The sequence below is a fragment of the Cervus canadensis genome, chromosome 22 (genome assembly GCF_019320065.1).
Source record: "Cervus canadensis isolate Bull #8, Minnesota chromosome 22, ASM1932006v1, whole genome shotgun sequence".
In the NCBI taxonomy this organism is placed as follows: Eukaryota; Metazoa; Chordata; class Mammalia; order Artiodactyla; family Cervidae; genus Cervus; species Cervus canadensis.
The window spans coordinates 8,314,491-8,341,486 of NC_057407.1; the positions used below are offsets into that span (position 1 = coordinate 8,314,491).

Consider the following 26,996-nt stretch of genomic DNA (forward strand, 5'->3'; position numbering starts at 1 on the left):
ACAAAGGGCACAGCATGGCACCTCTTCACGAAGGGCACAGCGTGGCACCCAGGGACAGCTGGCCCCACAGAGCCGCCAGACCTGGGTCTGTTCCCAGCAGGCACAAGGCTGTGACCGCAGAGACCACCTCCTCCACCTCCACCCCGAGGCCCAACTGAAGCTTCAGTTTCCAAGCAGGACTGCTCCCTGGCCCTCCAGTCCAAACCCAGCCCCCGCCAGGCCTCCATTTCAGCAGAGCAACAAAGAATGTACTTCAGAACCAGAGCTCTCGTTTGGGGCTCCTGGGATGGACCCAGGAGTTCTGTGAGCACCCTGCCCAACTCACATCTCTTCTCAGAAGTGTATCTACTATCATCACCTCATCACTGTTAGGGGAGAGGATGCACAGCTTTCAGATTTCAGAGAATCTGAACCCCCTCAGCCCTGCATGCCTCTCTCTCCTTTGACCTTCCACCGGCTCTGGTAAACCCCCGGCTGGTCTGGTCTCACCCCTCAGCAGGTGAGGCTCACCAGGCAAAACCACCGTGCACTTCGCCTGGCTGGCCCTCCGTCTGCAGGCCGGCTCTCACTTGCCCTCCCGACTTCCAGCTGAACTCTCCAAGCAGCTATCCCACATCCACCCAGCTCTTTCAAGACCTTGGGTTAGTCTAGCATGTCTGTATCAAGCTCATCGTGCAGTGTATGTATGAGGGGCCCTCAAACCCCCCTCTTCCAGGCTCAAGGCTCTCTTACAGCGGTTTATCTAACAGGCAGGAGCCTAACTCCTGTCGTTCATTCACTGTCCCACTCACTGTCTCGGCTGGGGTTTCCCCAGCAGCAGACCCTGGACACACGGTGTCCTCAGGAGGTGGTGGGAACACGGGGAGGGGAGCAGGGACAGGACAGGGCAAGGAAGGCCGCCACCAAGGGTGGGTTGCTGAGCAAGTGACCCTTGTGGATTAACGGTTTAGCTGAGTTACCCCACATAAGGGATGACGGCTGAGATTACACACCAACTCCTCCTACAGTTACTGGTTGAGGGCAGCTCCTAGCGGGTGTGAATTCTCCAGCACCTCAGGGCTTCGGTGCCTGAGATCTTTGACAAATGAGATGCAGATACTGGTGGCTGGCAGGCAGGCAGGCAGGCAGGAACATGGGAGCAGAAGAGGTGGGCAGGGCCTACCACTCACCGCTGAGCCTTACCATAATCCCTGCCTGAAACTCAAGTAAGAAACAGATGTGGAAAGAGACAACACAAGGTATCCTAAGTAGGTGAGGGAGAGCGCCTAAGGGCTGGTGGAGTCCGGGTGCCTCTGGGAACAGAGGGAGGGGCCCTCACAGAGTGGGGCTGCTAACGTGGCCCCAGTAAGCCCCAGCTGCTCATGCTCATGCCAAGCGTAACTGCCCTGGAGAGTGGGCTGGACCTGGTGACTTGCTTCTGAGAAACAGAATAGAGCAAAATGATGAGCTCTTTATTTCTGAGATTGGGCTACAAAAGACTATGACCCTTAAGGCCATTATGCTAAGTGAAATAAACCAAGCACAAAAAGGCAAACACCACATGGTTCCACGGATACAACGTGCCTAAAGCAGTCACATTCAGAGCGTCAGAAAGCAGAAGGATGGTTATCAGAGGTTGGAAAAGGGGGACTACAGAGTTATTGTTTAACTGGTGCAGAGTTTCTGTTTTATCAGATGAAGCATTACAGAGATGGATGGTGGTAATGGTTGTACAGTGTGAATGTATTTAATACCACTGAACTGTACGCTTAAAAACAGTTAAGAGAGGGAATTCCCTCTCTTAGGACTTGGCACTTTTGCTGCCACAATTTGTTTTAAATGGAAGGAAAAAACAGGCTTTGACTCTTCCATGGCCTGGTCCTTACAGCCACCACTCTGGTGACATTAGCCGTATTGTGAGACGCTCCAAAAAGGTCCATGAGGTACAGAACTGAGGGGGCTTCCAGCCAACACCCAGTGAGGGACCAGAGGCCCAGCCCACAGCAGGGGGCGTGCTTCCCTCACTGTCTGATGTGAAAGCAGGCTCTGAGACAACTGCAGCTTTCACGGACAGCGTGAGCAGGAGACCCTGAGCTAGAGGACCCAGATAAGAAAATCAAGTCTCAGCGAGATAACAAGAGTATGCCCAAGGCCACACAGCTGACAGGCAGCAGAAGCAGGATTCAAGCCCGGGGCTGCCCAACTCCCAACCCATGAGTCCTAAGTGCCGGGGTTCTGACCATGCGGGTCCCATGGAGAACACGGCACAGAAGCGAAGGCCCAGCACAGCGGTGCCGGAGGGGAGCTGAGGTCCTAGGGCCCGTAGGGTCTCAGCTGCCACCGTCTCAGCAAGAGAGCCCTGACCTGGGCTCCTCGGAAACCTCGCATTCAGGCTTAGGCCGCCACCAACCACGCTGCAGGGCTGGTCCGGAAGCCCAGGCACCCAGGCGGACCGGCGGGCAGGGCCTGGCATGAGGGCCAGGTTTCCATGATGATCCAGTCTAGCAGGGCCAGGCCAGAGCAGGCCATCTCAGGCTTGCTGTTGCTTTAAACACAATCCTTGAGCTGCCCTGGTGGTCTAGTGGTAAAGAATCCGCCCGTCAATGCAGGAGACATGGGTTTGATCCCTGGTCTGAGAAGATCCCACGTGTGGTGGAGCAGCTAAGCCCGTGGACCACGTCTGTTTAACCTGTGCTCTATAGCCCGGGAGCCCAGGGTGCTGAAACCCTCACACCCTAGCTCTGCAACAGGAGAGGCCACCGCAATGAGAGGCCTGCACACGGCAACTGGAGAAAAGCCAGCGCAGCAACAAAGATACAGCACAGCCAAAAATAAACAAAATTTTTTTTAAAAAAGCTTGTTTAAACACACACACACACGCACACACAATCCGTCCTTCACTTTCATAGAAAGCATCCTAGAGCTCCAGGCCCTTTGCCTTTAGGCTGACATGCCCAGGGGCCCCTGGCAACAAGGTATGGAGCACTCCCATCGCTCAGCTCTTCTGGAGAACTGGGCTCCTGCTCCTTGTTCCCCAGCGCTGGACAGGCAGGGGATGGCTGTGGGGGGAGGCGCAGGGGCCACGCTGGGGTTCACATTCTAGCTCCACCCGCAGCTGTGTGCCTCGGACAAGGGTCTCTACGCTCGCCAAGCCTCAGTCCCTGACGTACTGAGGGAAGCGAGGACAGACCCTCAGCGCTCGGCAGATCCCTGTGAGGACCAAACAAGACGACACGAGGAACCAGCCAGTAAGGCATGCAGCCCAACGCTCGTCAGCTACAGCTGGTGGCGTCATCATGCCCTAAAGCTCTTATGGCTAGACTTCGATCCCTTTAAAATGAACCCCTCTTCCCCTCTCTGGTCCCCTCACCCTCCTCATAGGCACCATCATCTCCAAGTTTCTCTAAGACTCACCGTCTTACCACCACTTTCACCATTCGCTACCTCTAAGGGCTCAGCTTCCCACTGCCGAGAGGATTCATTTAATCCTCCAGAGCCCAGGATTTAACTTGGTCCCAACTACCTGATCACCTATCAAGCTCCAAGAAGAAAGCCTCACTTCAGACTTCTGTCTCTTAAATGAGCCGTGCTTATTCAACAAGTCATTCAAAAAAAACCTTTCTTAAGCATATACTATGTACAAAAGGTTGGACAAACCTGAAATGAAACACGGGTCACGGGACAGTGTTCCAGGAGAAACAGACACACATCTGTGAGAGCTGGGGAAACAGGGCTTCCTGAAGAAGGTGACATGTGAACTAACGGGTGACAGATACGGAGAGCATGCCTGGCGCACTTAGAACCTCTGAGGACAGGAACCCGTCCTGCCCTCCGCTCTGGCCAGACGTAAGCAAGGACAACGGTGAGAGCCAGACTCATTTACAGAACGCCAGTGATGGACCAGACACCGACCTGAATTTGCATCCTTTCACTTAATCCTGTGACAATTGTAATGCAGGTATAATTATTATCCCCATTTTACGAATGTGGAGATTAAGATACAGAGTTGTTACATAACCTGCCCAAGGTCACACAGCTGAGAAATGGAAAGTCTTTACCTTTCTGTTTTGCTCTGGTGAAAACACCCCTCCTCCCAGTGGGAACTGACCTCCCCGCACCCCCACATGGGGGTGATCAGTGACTCCAATACAGGTCAGGCCTAACCCAGAGCACAAGATGCTGGCAGAGTTGATTCGAGTCCTTTCTGGAGGACACACAGAGGCCCAACCTCAGGGTGCAGCCTCCATCCCACTGCAGGAACACGTCAGTAAAAGGGGAGAGGAGGGCCACACAGAGAGACACCTCCAGCACACAGAAAGAATTATAACTCAGTAAAAGAGATTCATCACCCACACATCTATACACCTTACCTTTGACAAAAGAGGCAAGAATATACAAAGGAGAAAAGACAGTCTCTTCCGTAAGTGGTGCTGAGAAAACTGGACAGCCACCTGTAAAAGGATGAAACTACAACCCTTCCTAATGCCATACACAAAGATAAACTCAAAATGGATTACAGACCTAAATGTAACACCAGAAACTAACTATAAAACCCTTAAGGGGAAAACTTAGGCAGAACACTCTTTGACATAAATCATAGCAAGATCTTCTATGACCCATGTCCTAGAATGATGGAAATAAAAACAAAAATAAATGGGACCTAATTAAACTTATAAGCTTCTGCAAAGCAGAAGAAACTATAGGCCCTCATCAAAATATCTGCAAACAATCAATGCTGGAGAGGATGTGCAGAAAAGGGAAACCTCTTGCACTGTGGATGGCAAAGTAAATTGATACAGCCACTGTGGAGAACAGTATGGAACTTTTCTTTCAAAACTAAGAATAAAACTACCATAGACCCAAAAATTCCACTACTGGGCATACACTCTGAAAAAACCACAACTGAAAATGACACCTGTACCCAGTGCTCAGTGCACTACTTACAACAGCCAGGGCATGGAAGCAACCTGGATGTCCACTGACAGGTGAACGAATAAAGAGCTTGTGGTCCACATATACAACAGAATATTCCTCAGCCATAAAAAGGAACAAATCTGAATCAGTTCCAGTGAGGTGCATGAATCTAGGGCCTGTTATTCAGAGTGAAGTCAGAAGGAGAAAAACAAGTATCATATAGCAATGCATATATATGGAATCTAGAAAAATGTTACAGATGAACCCGTTTGTAGGGGAGCAATAGAGATGCATGGGAGATGAGTCATGTATCTTACTAGTCATGCCCTCATTTCCCATGTTAGTAAGGCTTTGCTCAAAATCCTTCAAGGTAGGCTTCAGCATTATGTGAAATGAGAACTTCCAAATTTGTAAGCTGGGTTTAGAAAGGCAGAGGAACCAGAGATCAAATTGCCAACATTCTCTGGATCATAGAGAAAGCAAGGGAATTCCAGAAAAACATTTACCTCTGTTTCACTGACTACACTAAAGCCTTTAACTGCGTGGATCATAACAAACTGTGGAAAACTCTTAAAGAGATGAGAATACCAGACCATCTTACCTGTCTCCTGAGAAATCTGTATGCGGGTCAAGAAGCTACAGTCAGAACCTTGTATGGAACAACTGACTGTTTCAAGACTGAGAAAGGAGTATGACAAGGCTGTTTATTGTCAACCTGTTTATTTAAACTATTCACAGCACATCACTCAAAAAGCCAGGCTGAATGAGTTACAGCTGGAATCAAAATTGCTGGGAGAAATAGCAACAACCTCCAGTTGGAGATGATACTACTTTAATGGCAGAAGGCAAAGAGGAACTTTATAAAGAGCCTTTTGATAAGGGTGAAAGAGAGTGTAAAAAGTTGGCTTAAAACTCAATATTAAAAAAACTAAGATCATGGCATCTGGTGCTAGGACTTCATGGCAAATAGAAGGGGAAAGGTGGAAGCAGGGACACATTTCCTCTTCTTGGGCTCCAAAATCACTGCAGATGGTGACTGCAGCCATGAAATTAGATGACTGCTTCTTGGCAGGAAAGTTATGACAAATCTAGACAGTGTGTTTAAATGGAAAGACATCACTTTGCCGACAAAGGTCCATTAGTCAAGGCTGTGGTCTTTCCAGTAGACATGTATGGATGTGAGAGCTGGACCATAAAGAAGACAGAACACAGAAGAATTGATGCCTTTGAACTGTGGTACTAAAGACTCTTGAGCATCCCTTGGACAGCAAGAAAATCAAACCAGTCAATCTTAAGGGAAATCAACCCTTCATCGGAAAGACTGACGCTAAAGCTGAAGCTCCAATACTTTGGCCACCTGATGCGTAGAGCTGACTCAGTGGAAAAGACCCTGATCCTCAGTGGAAAAGACCCTGAGAGGATGAGATGATTGGGTGGCATCACCGATTCAATAAACATGAACTTGGGGAAACCCTGGGGGATGGTAAGGGACAGGGAAGCCTGGCATGCTGCAGTCCATGGGGTTGCAAAGGGTCAACACAGCTTGGCAACTGAACAACAACGGAGACACAGACATAGAGAAGAGACCAACGGACACAGTGGGGGAAGGTGAAGGTGGGAGGAATTGAGAGAGGAGCACTGAAACATACACATTTCCATATGTAAAACAGCCACTGGGACGTTGCTGTGAAACACAGGGAGCGCATCAGCGCTCTGTAACCGCTTAGAGCGGTGGGATGGGGTGGGAGGTGGGAGGGAAGCTCATGGGGGCGGGCACATATGCCTACCTACGGCTGATTCATGTTGATGTATGGCAGAAACCAATACAACGTTGTAAAGCAATTATCCTCCAATTAAAAATACATTTTTAAAGTAAAGACTATAAGCTTCACACGGAAAGAACAGGGACATTGCAGTTATCCTGCAACAACTCTAAATATAAACTCTTGTTTCTTAAGGGGGGGAAATCACTTAAGAGGCAAAAATGCCAGTTAAAACTAAATATCCCTGAAAACTTGCACCTATCCATGTTTAACATGTTAGTTAAGAAGAACAATAAACTATTCTCTTGGTACAAATTCCTTTCTAAGACACAATAAACAGGAAACAGGGAAAGTTTGTTAGAGAAAGTGCTAGCATTTAATCCTTTTGAAAATTTATCTTTTTTTTTCTTTTTGTAAAATCAATGCAAGTCTATTGTAATACGCAACCTAAAAGTATAAGTGTTGTTTACATTTTAATGGATTTGATACTAGTTTTTCCTACATACCAGGGCTTCCCTGGTTGCAATGCAGGAGACCTGGTTTTGATCCCTGGGTTGGGAAGATTCCCTGCAGTAGGAAATGGCAACCCACTCCAGAATTCTTGCCTGGAGAACTCTATGGACAGAGGACTAATACTTTTCCTATGCATATATTTTTTAAATGGTTGGTATAATATATGTACTGTTTTATCTTCGGCTTTTCTTACTTAATCTATTTTGTTGAGCTTAAAAATCTATTTAATGGGTACATTCAAGTTATGTGTGTAGTATAATTTAGTCATTTCTCTATTTAAAGGATAGTTAGATTATTGCATTTTTTCCATTATCAATACACTTCTTTGAATAGCTTTGCATATTAAAAAAAAATCCACACAACTCAGTTCAAAATGAGCAAATTATTGAAACACTTTACAAAGGAAGATGTGCAAATACAACAAGACCTCAACAATAATCATCTGGAAAATACAAATTTAAAACCACAACTAAGCACCTCCCTGGTGGTCCAGTGGTTAAGAATTCACCTGCCAATGCAGGAGACATGGGTTCGAACCCTGGTCCAGGAAGATTCCAGATGCTGCAAGGCAACGACGCCTGTGCACCACAACTACTGAGCCTGACCGCCACAACTACCAAGACCCGAGCACTCTAGGGTCTGAGCTCCACAACAAGAGAAGTCACCACAATGAGAAGCCCACACGCTGCACCTAGAAAGCAGCCTCCACTCAATGCAACTAGAGAAAGCCCACTCACAGCAATGGAGACCCAGCGCAACCAAAAATAAAATAAATAAAATTCTTAAAAAAGAAAACCACAGCTAGATTGTTCCATACTTCTGTAAAAAAAGACTAAAACAAAAAACCACACACAAAAAAACCCCTGATGGTACCAAGAACTTTAGAGCACAAAGACTGAACTTTACGGAAATTTTAAAAGTACTTCAGGAGACTGATGGATGTGAAAAGAATGACACCTGACCTCTGCAGTCTTCCTTCTAAAATCCCACAAGCTGAGACTAGTCTAGAGAGATAGAAACAAATCCCCGCTTGAGGAACACTCCTCGAAACTGTCAAGGTGATCAAGAGCAAGGCAAGTCTGAGAAACTATCACCAAGGCAAAGTAAGGAAACCAGATTTCCTTAGCTTGTCCCCATGTCCTTTCTCTCTCCCGAGATCCCATCCAGGATACCATGTTACATCTAGCTGTCCCGTCTTGGGAGGCTTCTCTTGACTGGGACAGTTTCTTGGACTCTTTTTTTCTGATGACCTGGACAGTTGTGAGGAGTGCTGGTCAGGACTGTGTAGACCACTCCTCACAGATTTATCTGATGTTCTTCTCATGATCAGACTGGGATTACAGTGTTTGCGAAGGAAGACCATAGAGGCAAAGCACCCTTCTTGTCACACATCAAGGTACACACCGTCAGCCTGATGGTGACCCCGAACACCGTGTCGAGAGCCACCTGTCAGGGTCTCCACTGAGAAGCAACTCTCTCCTCCCCTTTCCACTTGGCACTTTCTGGAAGGAAGTCACTGTGCACAGTCCACAATTAAGGAAGGGGGATTAAATTCTACCTCTCTGAGGGCAGAGCTGCTACATAAATTCAGAATGTTTTGCTCAGATTTGTCTATTCTCCTCCACTTAGTTATTCAATCATATGGACTCAGCTATGTATTTATTTTGTCACAAAATGTTATCTTCTTTTTCAGCACTGGCCACTGGGAGCTCCTGGGGCTGGCTCCTGTGTGCTGTTGACAAAGAACCACATCTCCATCTTCTCTTCCCAAGCACCCTCCGTCTCCTCCTGGGCAGTGAGGCTCCATGTGTCCCCACGATCATTCTGCCAGGCACAGTGAAGACATGCAATAAACGTGCTGAATAGTAAAGGAATGGATGAGGGATGCAGGACACCTGCTTCCTGCTGTGAGCAGCGGACACTTGCGCTGTGTGCCCAGGGCCTGCACTTCCTAATCTCCTTTGGGAACAGCCTCTCTCACCACAGTGCGGTGATGAGGCCAACCAGCAGAGCATCTCCCTGCTCACAGGGTCTCGGGTTGGGGCAGGCAGGTAACCCCATGCAGAGCCAAGTGGGTGCCCACAGGGCTGAATCTGCTGTAGCCCCGTTAGGGAGAGGACAGTGAGCTGACCCAGAGCGGGTATAGTTGAGGAATGGACTCCTTCTGAGGCCTAACCCATACTGTCCGTTAGTAAGTCCTGCCTGTGGGTGAGCTCTATGACCCCAAAATGCCCTTTTCACTTCCTCTGGTTTCGGTTGAGTTTTCAGTTCCTCATAATTAAAGCAATCCTTACAAGTCCTGCATTGCTGACCTTTACTGTTACAACAGTCAATCCTGGTGAGGTGACTGACCCTGGAGAGGCCTGACACCAGCTGACTGAGCCAGGGCCTGCGTCTCTTTCTCTTTCAGGGGCTGCGCACCCCAATGAGAAAGAGAAACCCCCAAGCTATTTTGTACCCCCACACTATCATCATCCCAGGCCAAAAGAGGACATCAAGGAAGTGGAAAGGGCTCACAAACAAGTGAAACCCTGACCTTGTATAGACCCCTAACTGTACCATCAGACCCACTGAACTCTACTAGTCACAAAACACAAACACAGACTACCCCACTGTGACCAGGAACCATCAACTCCATTATGTGGTAAAACCCCATCAGGAGGTTAACGGAGGGACTTTCCTCGTGGTCCAGTGGTTAAGAATTCACCTTCCAATACAAGGGGATGCAGTTTCGATCCCTGGTCGAGGAACTAAGACCCCACAGGCTGCTGGGCAACTGAGCTCGTGCAGCTCACTAGAGAGAAGCCCGCAGGCTGCAATGAAGACCCAGTGGAGCCACAAATAAAAACTTTTTTTTTTTTTTTAAGAAAGAGTAAAGGAGTGCTTGCTTCGGCAGCACATATACTAAAATTGGAACGATACAGAGAAGATTAGCATGGCCCCTGCGCAAGGATGACACGCAAATTCGTGAAGCGTTCCATATTTTTAAAAAAAAAAAGAAAGAGTAAAGGAGACAAAAGGCCTGACCCCACAGTGAGCCAAGTATCAAGCTGAGACATGAAGCTATGAACTGGTTTCCGCCTCATCAGCTCACCCTAACCTCCGTGGCTGAGTACCACTGAGCCTGTGTTCTGCACTTCCTCCTGAGACCATGTGTAGTCATAACACACAGCTATCTAACCAGATATGTCTCTGCTTTAGCAACATTAGAGCAAAGCTGACATCAAGTTACCTGGCTGCTACATTACCCAGAAAGGCAACAGGAAGGAATGTGCCATCACTGGCACAGAGAGGGTGGGAGAAGAGGAGCTCTGTGCCCTGAGCTGGGCTCTGCTCCTCAGCAACAGACTCAGCAAGCCTGGCACCAGCCCACGGGACCAGGGCCTGCACACGAGGGAAGAACACATCATCCACAACTGGAAGGTACAAGCTGGCGGGACGAGCTCATCATTTCCTGTAAGGTTTCCAAACAATGAGTCCAGAGTTCCTGTGAGTTATGTCCCGCAGCCCAGACCCTCGCCTGTAGAGCCCATGTCTTCTTGGTTTACATCCGTGCTCAGCTCAGAGACAGCTGGCTGAGGACAGCACGACTCAGAAGCAGCAGGGGGCTTCAGGTCAGGAGATCTGGAGTTCTAAGCCAGGGCTGACCCCATGACAACTAAACCGAAACCGAGGCACACTGTCACTCTGGGCCCCAGCTTCCTCAACTGCAAAACAGGTAAACAAACAGAACCGCACGCTTTACCTGACTGCACTGTGAGGACAAAACAGCACCTGCCAGATTTGAAAAAGCTAAGTGCTCACTGCAAATATTAAATGGTGATGGGACTTGGAAGATAAAACATTCTCTGGGGATGCTCAATGGTTCCTGTAACCACCTGGGCTAAAGGAGGTGAGGTCCTGTTCGCCAAGGCACTGCCTGGCCCGAGCACCCACAGTATGGACCCAGACCCAGCTGGCTGCAGCTAGGGCAACCACAACCCCAGCTTTTCTAGGACAGTCACCTTCCTTCCATATCGTTCAGTGTTTCCTTTCAAAACAAGAATGTGTAACTGGATGTACTATTAAATGCAAGCTAAATATTTTCAGTGCCTTTTAAAGTGGTTCAAGTATTCGCCCATCAGAAGCTCACCCCCCTCCCTCCACACAGAACCCTTGCCGTGGCCAATCCGCACCCAACGCCCAGGGCGCTCCTCAGGACACGATGAGCACCTACCCACTCTGGCTGCTCACTGGGCTCTCCAGGCTTATGGTCAGAGGTCAGAGGTGGGGGCGAGTAATCTTTCACAGGAGTGGTGAATTCCACGGGTCCTGTTCCTGGCAAGGGCAGCTTCAGCAGCGGGTAGCTGGGATGGACAAAAAGGAGAGAAGAGTCAGGACATGATGGCAGGCAGAATCCATGCTGAGATAACAGTGACGCGGGAACCACCGCAGCGGCACTCACCTCCTGTGCTAGGAGAACCGCACAAATGTACAAAATACTAGTCATCAAACTTCAGGGCTACAAGGAAACTCAGGAGCCTCTAAATTAGAATTTTCAAGCTCCTTTTTAGTCACAGGGAACCCAATTCATAAACTACTTAATGAAATAGATTACTGGCTGAAAATTTTGAGAGATGTAATAAAGGCAAGAGGCTAAACAAACTTCTGGTCATATTGGACACACGAAAGACAAGAAAAAACTGGGGAAGACTTCCTCAGTGGCCTAGTAGTTAAGACTCCATGTTTCCACTGCAGGGGGCACGGGTTCAATCCCTGGCCAGGGAAGTTCCACATGCCAGGCAGTGTGGTCAAAAAAGAAAAAAAAAAAAAAAAAAAACCAGGAAACCAAAAATCCTACCCACTGATGCATCCTGATTCAGACTGTTGAGCAAATTGCTCCAGTTTAAAAGAACAGACCATAAAGATTGTGTATAATACATTGAGAATATGGTCTAGTATGGTTCCTAGACCAGGCTGAATGGAAATCAATGGATCCACCACTGGAGAAGGAAAAAGCTTGGACTAACATCAAAAAGTTGGCAAATGGATGTGCTTCTGATTTCGATTTTACGTCTTTAAAACTTTTTTTTTTTAGAACTTCCCTGGTGGTCCAATGATTAAGACTCTGAGCTTCGGGAGTCTGCAGTAAGTGCAGGTTCCACCCCCTGGTCGAGGAAGTTCTGCATGCCGCATGTGGCCAAAAAAAAAAGAAATTTTAAACTTAGAATTAAGTTTTATGTAATACAATGCACAAGTCTTAAGCATACAGTGAATGCAATGAATATTTACAGATGCATCCACCTGTGTAGCCACTATGTAGATCAAGCTACAAAATATTTTCAGAACCTCAGAAGGTGGCCTTGTGCGCTAGTGAAGGGCATCATCTACCATAAACTACTATCAGAATTCCTATAATCACAAATTAGCTCTGCTTGTTTCTTCTGGCATATAACTGAAATCACCCATTCCGCTGTGTACTCCTCTGTGACTGGCTGTTTCAACTTACATCTACCGGATTCATCCACGCTGGTGCATGTAGTTTCATTTATACGCACTGCTTCATGCATATACACTAGTCCACCAAATGAACATACTACAGTGCATTTATCTATTCTAGTGTTGAGAAGGAACATTTAGCTGTTTCCAGCTGTAACTATTAAGAAGAGAAATTTTGGAAATTTTTATGTATACACTCATTCTTATGTAAGCACTCATTTCTGTAAGGCATATCCCTTGAACGAAATGGCTGGGTTGTGGAGCATACATGTTTAGCTTTGTGGGTAACACCAGTTTTCCAAAGTACTTATTTGAATTTATGCTCCCGCTGGCAGCATGATGGGAGTTTCAACTGCTCCACCTCTTGACCTTGTCAGTCCAATTAATTGGAACCATTTAGAGGAGAAGGTACTGGTATAGCTCTGTGGTTTCAATATACAGCAAACACTGTATGCTTATCTTTCATATGCTTATTGGCCACCTGGATAATTTCCATGTATTTCCAATTTTCCTTCTTTTCTTGATTTTTAGTTTCATTCCACTGTCACTGGAAAAGATCCTCTGTATGGTTTCAGTCTTTCTAAATTTATTGAGACTTGTGATCTAACACAGGGTCTGGCCTGGAGAATGTTCGATGTTCACTTGGGAAGAATGTGTACTAGTCTCGTTGGTTTCACTGTTGCTCAAGTCCTCCACCTTCCTTGTTGGTCTTGTCTGGTTGTATCCATCACTGAAAGCGGAGACCCACTGTCACCGGAGAACTGTGCATTTCTCTTTTCAATTCTGTCCATTTTTGCTTTATATATTTTAGGGGTCTGCTGTTAAGAGGTTTATAATCATTACATCCTCCTGTTATACTAAAGCATATATAGTGTCAACATATCAATATAATCAATATATCATCAATATACAGTGTCCTCCTTCTTTGTCTCTAATGAACTTTTTAATGTTGCTTGATAACAATATAGCCACGTCAGCTCTCCTTTGGGTACCGTTTAGCATGGAATATCATTTTCCATCCTTTTACTTGCAACCTCTTTGTGTTCTAACATCCAAAGCGTGGTGTGTTACACTACAGTGTCTCCCCAGAGCTTGCAGGCCCACTGAGCCCACACACTCTAGAACCCGTGCACGCAACAAGAAGAGAAGCTTGTGTGCCGCAAGCCAGGGCCCAGGTGTCGCAACAAAGACCCAGCGCAGCCAAAAGCAGCACGCAGACACTCTTCTTAAACATACAAACTGTGCTGCCTTTTTTGCTGTCGCACTGGGTCTTTGTTGCCACGCACAGGCTTTCTCTAGTCCCAGCGAGCTGGGGGTACTCTTCTTTGCAATTTGCAGGCTTCTCATTGCTGTTGTGGAAAACGGCTCTAGGTCTGCGGGTCTCAGGAGTTGCAGCTCACAGGCTCAGCAGTTGTGGCTTGTGGTCCTAGCTGCTCCTCGGCATGTGGGGTTTTCCCACGGCATTTACAATCTTCCTGGACCTGTGTCCCCTGCATGGCAGGCAGATTCTTTTTTTTTTTTTAACTATTTTAAATAATTTATTCATAAAAATTTACCTCACAAATAGAAGGAATTTCAATATATAATTAATTAGGTAAAATGTTATAAACATAATTTAATAATTATTTTTGCTAGCAACAGATCCTTGGTCCCAGGTAATCCAAGGGATTATATTGGTAATCCAAGGCACTTTAAGCAATCAAGTAGGAATTTTGTATATAACTGGATCTGGATTTTTCAAATGTGTGGAGAGCAACAGAATTTTTAATGGTATTTTCACACATTTTCAATGGTATTTTTTTTATTAGCAGTTATTAATCAGACCCTTAAGGAAAAAAACTTTCCAAAAAATAATCCTTGAAAATGGTTTAAATTTAAACCCATTAACTTCATAGGGTTTCTATTTAGTCATATATCCCTTTTAAATGTCAGACTGTCAGGCTTCCTTTCCGAAGGGAGTATAACAGTGCCTGTAATAGAGAATAAAACTATTTCTAAATATTTTTAAATTGTCTAAAATACAATTTTATGTAAATGGTAAGAATTAACTTGGGAAATCAAAAATTGATTGTAATTAAATAGAAAATTATAGTGTTACATTGAATACACTTTATGTTTTTAGCCTATAATAAGAAAGATACAGGTTGGTGTACATCAGGAAGTAAAAAAAAAATCAGTATAAATTAAGTTGAAGCTTGAGAGGTTAGCTCTGTTCAGAATCAGTGTTGATTTAAAAATCAATGCAAGTTTAAACAAACATGCTTTGCTTTACCAACATGATGTGTGTAACACTAAGATGGAGTAAGGATTGTAAAAAAAAAACCAAAAAGGAGCTTCCAGCCTATGTGTGGACATGAAGAGGTGTGCACAGAAACACAGATCTGGACAGGCATATTTTTAACCATGAAAAACCAGGGAAGTATAGATTCTTTTAAAAATCAAATTGTCTTTTAGTAGGAGAGTTTGATCCACTTACATTTAACGTGACTACTGACAGGGAAGGATTTACTTATGCCGTCCAGCTATTTGTTTTCTCTCTGTCAAATGATTTTTGCTCATCAATTCCTTCATTGCTTTTTAAAAAATAAAAAAACAGGGAGGAGGCTGATTTTTTTGTAGTGTGCCACTTTGATTGACTTCTACTTTCCTGTTCTATATATCTTAGAAGTTATTTTCTTAGTGGTTACCTTGAAAGCGAAAGTTACTCAAGTCGTGTCCGACTCTTTGCGACCCCATGGACTATATAGTTCACAGAATTCTCCAGGCCAGAATATTGGAGCGGGTAGCCTTTCCCTTCTCCAGGGGATCTTCCCAACCCAGGGATCAAACCCAGGTCTCCCTCATTGCAGGTGGATTCTTTACCAGTTGAGCTACAAGGGAAGCCTGTGGTTACCTTGGGAATTCTATTATTAACAACTTACAGGACTTCCCTGGTGGTTCAGTGGTTATTAAGAATCCACTGCTAATGCAAGGGACACGAGTTCAATCCTTCATCCAGGAAGATTCCACATGCTGCAGGAAACTACTGGGCCCACGTGCCATAACCACTGAAGCCAGGCACCCTGGAGCCTATGCTCTGTAACAAGAGAACCCAGTGCAGGGAGAAGCCCACATATAACAACAAAGACGCAGCACAGCCAAAAATAAAAAAACAACAACAAAACCTTGTAACAATCTAGACTGAATAGTATTATTACAGAGGAGTTCAAAAGCAAATCTGAACAGGTGGAAGAAAGGATCAGCAATCATGAAAATAAGACAAATGAAATTAAGCAGACTGAGAGCCTAGCTTCCATAGTACACACTCTGACAGTACATCCTGGTCTTTCCCCTTTTATATTGTTACTGTCACAGATTATACTTTATACATTTATTCTCATTAATATAGCTTTTATGTTATATTTAATACACTTGCCCTTTAAATCACAAAAGACAAAGAAAGAAATTACAAACCAAACCGAAAGCACAGCAATTCTGATCATCTTACTAGTGTTTATTTCCTATTATGGGTTCAACCTGTAGGGCAGGTCCAGCGCTAACAAATTTGCTCAGCTTTTGTTTATCTGAAAATGCCTTAATTTCTCCTTCATTACCGAAGTACAGTTTTGCAGAAGATAGAACTCTTGGTTGAGTTTTTTCCTTTCAGGACTTTAAATGCCTCCATAGTGAAAAAGCTGACTTAAAAGACTTAAAACTCAACATTCAAAAAGCTAAGATCACGGCATCTAGTTCCATTACGTCATGGCAAATACATGGGGAAAAAATGGAAACAGTAAGAGATTTTATTTTGGGGGGCTCCAAAATCACTCAGATGGTGACTGCAGCCATGAAATTAAAAGATGCTTGCTCCTTGGAAGAAAAGCTATGACCAACCTGGATAGCATATCAAAAAGCAGAGACATTACATTGCCAACAAAGGTCCGTCTAGTCAAAGCTATGGTTTTTCCAGTAGTCATGTATGGGTGTGAGAGTTGGACTGTTAAGAAAGCTGAGTGCCGAAGAATTGATGCTTTTGAACCATGGTGCTGGAGAAAATTCTTGAGATTCCCATGGACTGCAAGGAGATTAAACTAGTCAATCCCAAAGGAAATCAGTCCTGAATATTCATTGGAAGGACTGATGCTGAAGCTGAAATTCCAATACTTAGGCCATCAGCTGCAAAGAACTGACTCATTGGAAAAGATCCTAAAACTGGGAAAGACCGAAGGCAGGAGGAGAAAGGGACGACAGAGGATGAGATGGTTGGATGGCATCACCGACTCGATGGACATGAGTCTGAGCAAACTCCAGGAGCTGGTGATGGACAGGGAAGCCTGACATGCTTCAGTCCATGGGGTTGCAAACAGTCGGACACAACTGAGTGACTGAACTGATGATTTCTGAGAGGAAATCAGCCATTAATCTATTGAAAATTCCTTTTATGTGAAGAGTTGCTTCTGTCTTGCTGCTTCCAAAAGCTAAGGTTCACCTGTTTGGAAGCAGGTATCAAGGGTTGTCTCTGGACTAGGTAAGGTTCTGCACAAGGGCTGGGCTGACCCCTGGGTGTAGATAGGAGTCTAGGGCCCAGAGCTAAGGCTGCTGGAGCTCTAGCTCTACTAGAAGATGAAGGCCAGCCATACATTTTATTTATCTACATTCACTTTCTACACAGTAGCTTCTCAAAACACGCTCACTAAACTGAAGGTAGCCTGTTTCTCAAAATTTGAAATATTTAAAACATCTGTGAATTCCAGGAGTTTAAACATTCCAGCAAGGAGATCAAATCAGTCAATCCTAAAGGAAATCAACCCTGAATATTCACTGGAAGGACTGATTCTGAAGCTTCAATATTTTGGCCACCTGGTATGAAGCACCAACTCACTGGAAGAGATCCTGATGCTGGGAAAGACTGAGGACAAGAGGCAAACGGGATGACAGAGGATGATATGGTTAGACAGGATCCACCGACTCAATGGACACAAACTTGAGCCACCTCCAGGAGATAATAAAGACCCAGGAAGCCTGGCATGCTGCAGTCCATGGGGTCACAAAGACTTGGATGTGACTTAGCGACTAAACAAAAACAACAACAAAACATTCTAGCAGGAAAAAAAAGAAGGGCAGCACACCCCAGAGCATCCACTTTCTCAGGATGAAATCTATTAGGAAACAGCCACAGACCTTGAAATGCTTAAAATGGCTCACGGTCATTCTCCAACCTTGCCCTGGAGCCACATACAACTCCCCTTCTGCTCCTGAGGCTGTGCATCTGGCTGAACACTCCTGCCCCTTCTTCAAGATAACTCAGTTTCAAGCTCAGCTGCAGTATTCCTTCCACAGGAAGTCCTTCCGCTCCCCCCGAAGTCCAGGTTAAGGCCTCTCCTCCTAGGAGCTACCCAAGTGCCCCATGCTCACCCCCAAACGGTCCTTACCGCTGACCGTGAGCCTGCCTGTTTCTGTCTCTGTAACAGTGACAACAGCTTCTAACTATCACTGAGAACCTGTGATGTGCCAACTGCCTTTCATCTTTTTGCTCATTTAAGCCTCACCACAGCCCAACGAGGCATACAGAAGCTATATCCCCCTCCAAGAAAGCAACAGAACCAGTATGTGAACACAGGCAGTCTGGGCCCAGAGTCCACGCTCTTAACATCACGCTATACTACCTGGTATTACAGTTTTGTTGTTTTTTTCCCCCAAAAAAATGACCGTAAGTTAAATAACCATAAATTCCTTTTAATAGAAGCACAAGAAAAAGATTCTACCGAAATACAAAATGCAAGGTAATCATCACCGTCCATGTGAGACCAAAAGGAATGCGTGGAAGAAAAGTGTTGGGCAATTTTACAAGTAAAAGCACTCACTTTATCAAGGTCAGAAAAAAAAGACTAAAGACAGAAACTGGAGGTTTCTACCACCACCCCACTTTGCTTCCGCAAACTCGTTTCTAGGGTCAGATTCTACCATGGCTTACTCTGACCTTACAGGGGCAAAAGGAAGGAACCAAGTTTCCAAACCCCTCCCTGAATTTCCTGTCTCAGCTCCACCCATCCAGCTGCTCAGACCAAGCACTCTGAGCTCTCTCATACTCTACACCTGGTGCTCAGAAAAATCCCGAAGACTCCACCTTCAAAATACATCCAGACTCAGCCATATCTCACCACCTCCAGGGCTTCCCCTTAGACTGAGCAACAGCTATCAACTCTTATCTGGAGTAATGTGCTAGCCCAGCTAGACTTCCTGCTTCTCCTCCTGAAATCACTTGTTTCCTCATCAGGTACAAGTACACTCTGAATCTCCCCACCTCCCAGCCCACACACCTCTCTGCTGCTGTGACTGCAGAGCCCATGGCTGGCCACCCCACACCTCTCCAGGGCCTGCTGCCGCCCTACCCTTGTTCCCTCTCATCTGATCTCTGGACATGCTGGCTCAATTTCCAACTGCCAGCACTTGCATCTCTTCACCTGAGAGCATTCCACTGCTGCTGGAGGCCTCTCTGCCTCACAGAGACGGGCCCCACATGCCAACTGAGAATTAATGCTAGCCGGAAGCAGCCCAGTCAGTGATTCATGTTATTATTGTATAGATTAGGGGTCAGCAAACTACAGTCCATGTCCTGTATTCATATGGTAAGTTCAAAGTGATTTTTACATTTTAAAAGGGTTAAGACCAACAAGACCTTCTAGAACTAACACAACCCCCCCCAAAAAGATGCCCTTTTCACCATACAGGACTGGAATGCAAAAGTTGGAAGCCGAGAGATACCTGGAGGGGAAAAAAAAAAAAAAGAGATACCTGGAGGAACAGGCAAATTTAGCCTTGGAGTACAAAATGAAGCAGGGCAAAGGCTAATAGAGTTCTGCCAAGAGAATGCACTGATCATACCAAACATCCTCTTCCAACAATACAAAGAGAAAACTCTACACATGGACATCACCAGATGGTCAGCACAAAAATCAGACTGATTATATTCTTTACAGTCAAAGATGGAGAAACTCTATATAGTCAACAAAAACAGTATTTGAAGCTAAGTGCAGCTCAGTCCATGAGTTCCTTATTGCAAAATTCGAACTTATGTTGAAGAAAACAGGAAAAACCACTAGGCCATTCAGGTACGGCCTTAATCAAATCTCTTATGATTACACAGTGGAAGTGACAAACAGATCAAGGGATTAGATCTGATAGACAGAGTGCCTCAAGAACTATGGATGGAAGTCACAGGAGGCGGTGACCAAAACCATCCCAAAGAAAAAGATATGCAAGAAGGAAAAATGGTTGTCTATGGAGGGTTTACAAATAGCTGAAAAAAGGAGAAGCGAAAGGCAAGGCAAAAAAGGAAGATACCTAACTGACTCAGTTTCAGAGAACAGCAAGGAGAGATAAGAAAGCCTTTTTAAATGAACAATGCAAAGAGAAAGAGAAAACAACAGAATGGGAAAGACTAGAGATCTCTTCAAGAAAATTAGAGATAACAAGGAACATTTCATGCAAAGAAGGGCACAATAAACGACAGAAACGGCAAGGACCTTTGCCGTTTAACAGAAGCAGAAGATATTAAGAGATGGCAAGAATACACAGAACTGTACAAAAAAGGTCTTAATGACCCAGATAACCATGGAGGTGTGATCACTCACCTAGAGCCAGACATCATGGAGTGTGAAGTCAAGTGGGCCTTAGAAAGCATTATTACAAACATAGCTAGTGGAACTGATGGAATTTCAACAGAGCTATTTCAAATCCTAAAAGATGATGCTGTTAAAGGGCTGCACTCAATATGCCACCAAATCTGGAAAACTCAGCAGTGGCCACAGGACTGGAAAAGGTCCGTTTTCATTCCAATCCGAAAGAAAGGCAATGCCACAGAATGTTCAAACCACTGGATAATTGCGCTCATTTCACGTGCTAGGAAGGTAAAGTTCAAAATCCTTCAAGCTGGGCTTCAAAAGAATGTGAACTGAAAACTTCCAGATGTAAAAACCGTATTTAGAAAAGGCAGAGGAACCAGAGATCAAATTGCCAAGATCCACTGGATCTAGGAAAAGCAAGAGAATTCCAGAAAAACATCTGCTTCTGCTTCACTGACTACGCTAAAGCCTTTGACTGTGTGGATCACAACAAACTGTGGAAAATTCTGAAAGAGATGGGAATACCAGACCACCTTACCTGCCTCCTGAGAAACCTGTATGCAGGTCAAGAAGCAACAGTTAGAACTGGACATGGAACAACAGACTGGTTCTGAATTGGCAAAGGAGTACGTCAAGACTATATACTGTCACCCTGCTTATTAAACTTATATGCAGAATACATCATGCGAAATGCTGGGCTGGATGAAGAATAAGCTGGAATCAAGACTGCCACGAGAAATATCAATAACCTCAGATATGCAGATGATATCACCCTAATGGCTGAAAGTAAAGAGGAACTAAAGAGGCTCTTGATGAAGGTGAAAGAGGAGAGCGAAAAGGCTGGCTTAAAACTCAACATTCAAAACACTAAGATCATGGCATCCAGTCTCATCATTTCATGGCAAATAGACGGGGAAAAAATGGAAACAGTGAAAGACTTTATTTTTTTAGGCTCCAAAATCACTGCAGATGGTGACTGCAGCCATTAATTAATTAATTAAGAGACCCTTGCTCCTTAGAAGAAAAGCCATGACAAACCTAGACAGCCTACTAAAAAGCAGAGACATCACTTTGCTAACAAAGGTCCGTATAGTCAAAGCTATGGTTTTTCCAGTAGTCATGATGGATATAAGAGCTGGGCCATAAAGAAGGCTGAGCGCAGAATTGATGCTTTTTAACTGTGGTTTTGGAGAAGACTCTTGAGAGTCCCTTGGACTGCAAGGAGATCCAACCAGTCCATCCTAAAGGAAATCAGTCCTAAATATTCACTGGAACGACTGATGCTGAAGCTTTGATACTTTGGTCACCTGATGCGAAGAGCTAACTCACTGGAAATGACCCTGATGCTGGGAAAGACTGATGGCAGGAGGAGAAGGGGACAAAGACAGTTGGATGGTATCACTGACTCAGTGGACATGAGTCTGAGGAAACTCCAGGAGATGGTGAAGGGCAGGGAGGCCTGGCACGCTGCAGTCCATGGGGTCGTAAAGAGTCAGACACAACATATTGACTGAACAACAACATATAAAACAAAACAACCAAAGAAAAATATGTGATAGAGACTCCACGTGGCCTTCCTATGTGGCCCTGCAGGGAATGAGTTTGCTGACCTGGCAGAGGGTGCAGCTACCCTGATCAGAGGGGGAGCTCTGAGGTGGACAACCTGCACTGTTCTTCAGCATCCCCAAGAACATGACTCTTGAGCGGCCTGTGGTGTAAACTTGCTGAATAATGTACCTCCCCTTCCAGCTCCCTCTTCCACCCACTGATCACTGTTCATTACATCTTTTTTTGTTGTTGTTCATTCCATCTTACACATAAGCTGCTGCTGCTGCTAAGTCGCATCAGTCGTGTCCAACTCTGTGCGACCCCATAGACGGCAGCCCATCAGGCTCTGCCGTCCCTGGGATTCTCCAGGCAAGAACACTAGAGTGGGTTGCCATTTCCTTCTCCAATGCACGAAAGGGAAAAGTGAAAGTGAAGTTGCTCAGTCGTGTCTGACCTTCGAGACCCCATAGACTGCAGCCTACCAGGCTCCTCCATTCATGGGATTTTCCAGGCAAGAGTACTGGAGTGGGTTGCCAAAGCTACATGCACTCAAATCCTTGTCTCGGGGAGACCAAACTAAAACATGCCCTCTACCCACTAAATGCTAAGCAAACTCCTGTGTATCCTTCAAGGCCACCTCATCTCTCCACCCCAAGCAGTCAGGCATCTCTCATCTACACTCCCATGACAACTGCAGACACTGCTCTTCAATTCACCTGCTTAATTAATGTAAGATACGTGAGGCGGGAACATGTCCTTCTAACTCTCGCATCCTCATACCAGCCACATGGAAGATGTTCAAGACATGCAGGCTGAGGCTGTACCAAGGACTAGCTTCATGGTGTGCACCTATGTGGCTGCATAAGACCCCACGTTCAGAAGGGTCTGGAGCTTGGGGTTTAATGTTCTGCACTAGATATATAGAAATTCTCAACAAATTTCTCAACAAATCTATCTTTTGATTTGTGTATCATAAGCCAAGTCCATCACAACAGCGCATGATGTGGAGTACAGGTTCACAGGTGGTCCCTCCACCCTGGGACAGGTGCGTGACCACGAGCACCCCTGCCCACCCCCTCCCAGTCCAGGTATCCATGTGCTGCTGCCGCCTACAGGTGCCCAACCAAAACCAGAAGGGCTGTTCAGCAGCTCACACCTCGCTGTGTCCTGGAGCTGGGTAAAGTGTCGGTTGACCGTGGCTTATCCCAGGCTGGCTGCACCACAGCACATCGGATGGGCAGGAGCAACTTGGCAGCAGCAGCCTTTCACCCACTTGCATCTGAGCATACTCCAGCACCTTTAATGATACTTTCCCCCTGCTTTCTGAGGAAGCAGCCCTGCACCTGCATGCTGCACTGGGTCCCACAAATGATGGTGTTATGATGGGAGCTTAGGCGACACTGAAGACACACAGGAAGAGCAACCAGAAAGATGGCACGCAGAGACGTGGCACAAGACTCCCCTCTGAAGACAGCAGCAGTTGAACATGCTTCCTCTCTTCCCTTCTCAGTACAGAACTAGGGGTGGGGTGGTGAAAGTCTAAAAGGGAAAACTGCTGAGATCTCCTGATCTCTCTTCTGTTTGAGGAAGTCTGGGTTGATAAGGGCGCCTTTGATCTCCTCCAAGCCCTTCAGAGCTTTTCCGGGGTTTGTGTGCAGGGCCAGGGGTAACTTCTGCTTGGAGGGAGCCTCTGGCTTCGGAGTGCTGAACAGGCCCCAGGAGCAGCTGCTGTAGCTGGGCCCCTGGCTCCTGCATCTGGGCTTTGGGACACAGGTCCATGGTGCTCTGGGACGTCCTTCTCAGCCAACCAGCTCAGCTTTCCAAAGCACTGGTGCAGACCCGGCTTCTGTTACTCAGATTTCTTTCTTATTCATGAAAAGAATCTAATCATGTTCAGAGCAGTCACAAGGGTACAGAAAGAAGGAGCCTGTTCTATAAGTCCCCGTGTGCCCACCTGCAAAGGGTCATGATGATCGTGGGGAAACCTGAGCCATGGCAGACACTGGAGAGAGGTTGAGAGCAGAGGCCACCACAACCGAGACGTCCAGTCTCAGCCTGAAAGGGCTGCTTTGCTCCAGAGGAAGAGAAGGAGGAAAGGGCCATGTCTGCACTCGGATACCCACACACCCTGCAGGATTCGCCTCCTTCAGGAGGTTCGGAATGGTCTCATTGTGATTCCAACTTGCTCTCTACGGAAAAATTCACCCTCTGTAACCACGAGCAGCACGTTATGGAATCACAAGTGACCCAGTGACCCCCACATAAACCTCTGACCCACAGGGAGGGCAACTCAGCTGGCCTGCCACCCAGACACTGTTCCTTCATGCCACGGCGCACCCACCACTTCCCAGGGCAGGCCCAAGGAACAGCACCCTCTGCCTTGCTGGGCCGCTACCGGGCACCCTGGTGGCCTAACTAGCTCTAGGAAGTGTAAACAGACACCTGTTGCCACAGCGCCTACTTGCTACAAGTTTCATCAGGTTTTCCCAAAGGAAAGAGCATTCATGGCTCCCAGGGTGATCCTGTGATGATGAACAGGCCCACAGCTCAGGAAGCTGCTAGAGCCAGACAGAGGGAGCGAGAGCAGTAGCCCCTTCATCAAGCTGAACAAGCCTCTCGTTCCACGTAAAATACAGGTAAGCAGTTAAATGGAGCCTGGGCATCTAATGAAACCACTAAAAGCAGTCTATTCACTTCTCCAAAGAAGACATACAGATGGCCAATAACCACATGAAAAGATGCTCGACAGCACTAATTATTACAGAAATGCAAATTAAAACTACAATGTGGGGGTGGGAGGAAGGTTCAAGAGGGAGGGGACATATATATACCTACGGCTGATTAATGTTGCTGTAAGGCAGAAACCAACACAATACTGTAAAGCAATTATCCTCCAATTAAAAATAAATAAAACTTTAAAAAACACAACAATGAGGTACCACCTCACACTGGTCAGAATGGCCATCAGAAAAACGTCAACAAATGATAAATGCTGAAGAGGATGTGGAAAAAATTTACATTCCCACCAGGAGTGGTGGGAATGTAAACTGGTACAGCCACTACAGAAAACAGTATAGAGGGTCCTTAAAAAATTAAAAATAGAGCTACCATATGATCCAGCAATCCCACTCCTGGGAATATATTTGGCACAAACTCTAATTCAAAAAGGTAACAGGTGTGCTCACTTCGGCAGCACATATACAAAAAAGTAACAGGCGCTTTCAGGTTCACAGCAGCACTACTTACAGTAGCCACGACATGGAGACAACCTAAATGTCCATGGACAGATGGATGGATAAGAAGATGTGGCACATAAAAAAAAAAAATGGATTATTAGTCATAAAAAAAGAATGAAATAATGCCATTTGCAGCAACATGGATGGACCCAGAGATGATAAGTAAGCAAGAGAAAGACAAGTACTCTATATCACTTATATATGGAAGCTAAAATATGACACAAATGAACTTATTTACAAACAGAAACAGACTCACAGACATAGAAATTTAAAACCAGTTACCAAAGGGGAACGGGGAAGGACAAATAAGGAGTTTAGGATTAGCAAATACAAACTACTATATAAAAAAATGGATAAAACAAGGTCCTACTCTACAGCAAAGGGAACAATATTCAATATCCTGTAACAAACCATAATGGAAAGAATATGAAAAATAGTACATATACATGGATAACTGAATCACTTTGCTGTAGAATAGAAACTGACACAACATGATAAATCAACTATCCTTCAATAAAAAAAAAATTACAGCAACTTCCCTGGTAGTCCAGTGATTAAGGATCCACCCTGCGGGGGCTTCCCTGGTGGCTCAGTGGATAAAAATCCACCTGCCAACGCGTGACACACGGGTTTGATCTCTGGTCCAGGAACATTCCACATGCCAAGGGGCAACTAAACCTGTGCACCACACTACTGAAGTCCACGTGCTCTGTGACGAGAGAGGCCACTGTGATGAGACGCCCACACACCACAACTGGAGAGCAGCCCTGCTCGCAGCAACCAGAGAAAAGCCCATGCAGCAAGAAGACCCAGCTCAGCCAAGATAAATATACAAAAACTATTATTTATTTTTTTTAAAAACCATTTTTTAAAATAATAATAAATGCACAAACTTAAAAGAAAAAAAATCCAATGGCACTGCAACTGTCTGTCTCAGGCTGAGACCGTGGGAGAGTCTGTGTTCGGCATTACTGTCTGGCACAGTTCTTGGCATATACTACAGCCATCTTGATTGAGGTGGCTATAAAACTCAACTGCATGCGCTCTCCTCAACGCCTATTACATAGGGCCGCTGCCTCAAAAAGCCTCTCTGTTCTCTGTCTAGACTGATCCTGGCCCACTGGCCACTGGCCCACTGCAACTGAGACTCTCTTTCTCCAGCTTCTTGATCAAGGAGCAGACTCCCTGCAGTGAGTTATCAGAACCAAAGTGTTCTTCATAAAGTTCACGTCACCACAGTGGAGTGGAGAAACCACAGATGTGGATCCACCACCCAGACCTACCAGTTGCAGCACATACCACTTACTATCTCTCCGTACAAGTTTCATCATCAGCAAAGGAACTAGGGAATAACCACCTCCTCCAAGGACATCAGGCGACCAAATGAAATACCATGTGTGGAAGCACTTGAGCACAAAGCCAGTGCTCAGTGAAGAGGAGTCTTCCACTCCCTCTCCCAATCCCACTCTGAGGGTCCCCCACCCACTTCTCAGGCCTGATGCTCAGCCAGACACACCTGTGGGATCTAAGACAGGCGTCGGCCCAGCTTGGCTGCAACTGGGCCACTGCTGCTGCTGTCCAGTCGCCAGGCTGTGGCCGCCTCTTTGTGATACCACAGACTGCAGCACGCCAGGCTTCCCTGTTCCTCACCATCTCCCGGAGTTTGCCCAAGTTCAAGTCCACTGCATCAGTGAGGCCATCCAACCATCTTCTGTCACCCTCTTCTCCTTCTACCTTCAATCTTTCCCAGCGTCAGGGTCTTTTCCAATGAATAGGCTCTTTGCATCAGGTGGCCAAAGTCCTGTAGCTTCAGCTTCAGCATCAGTCCTTCCAATGACTATTCAGGGTTGATTTCCTTTAGGATTGACTGGTTTGATCTCCTTGCAGTCCAATGGACTCTCAAGAGTCTTCTCCAACACCACAGTTCAAAAGCATCAATTCTTCAGCACTCTGTCTTCTTT

At 45.9% G+C, this 26,996-nt stretch overlaps 1 protein-coding gene and 1 non-coding gene across 2 annotated transcripts in view; one reads left to right on the forward strand and one right to left on the reverse strand.

Annotated features, from left to right (window-relative positions):
• The window catches only part of LOC122424269 (SREBF chaperone), a 99,098-nt gene that overhangs the window by 15,069 nt on the left and 57,033 nt on the right, over positions 1-26,996 (reverse strand). Inside the window, exon 3 of the mRNA XM_043441863.1 lies at positions 11,386-11,515. Within this exon, the coding sequence (XP_043297798.1) occupies positions 11,386-11,515 (130 nt within the window). The remainder of the gene's footprint in view (positions 1-11,385; positions 11,516-26,996) is intronic.
• On the forward strand, positions 10,050-10,156 carry LOC122425249. Its single transcript, XR_006264785.1, has one exon. It is a non-coding gene; the product is annotated as a U6 spliceosomal RNA (small nuclear RNA).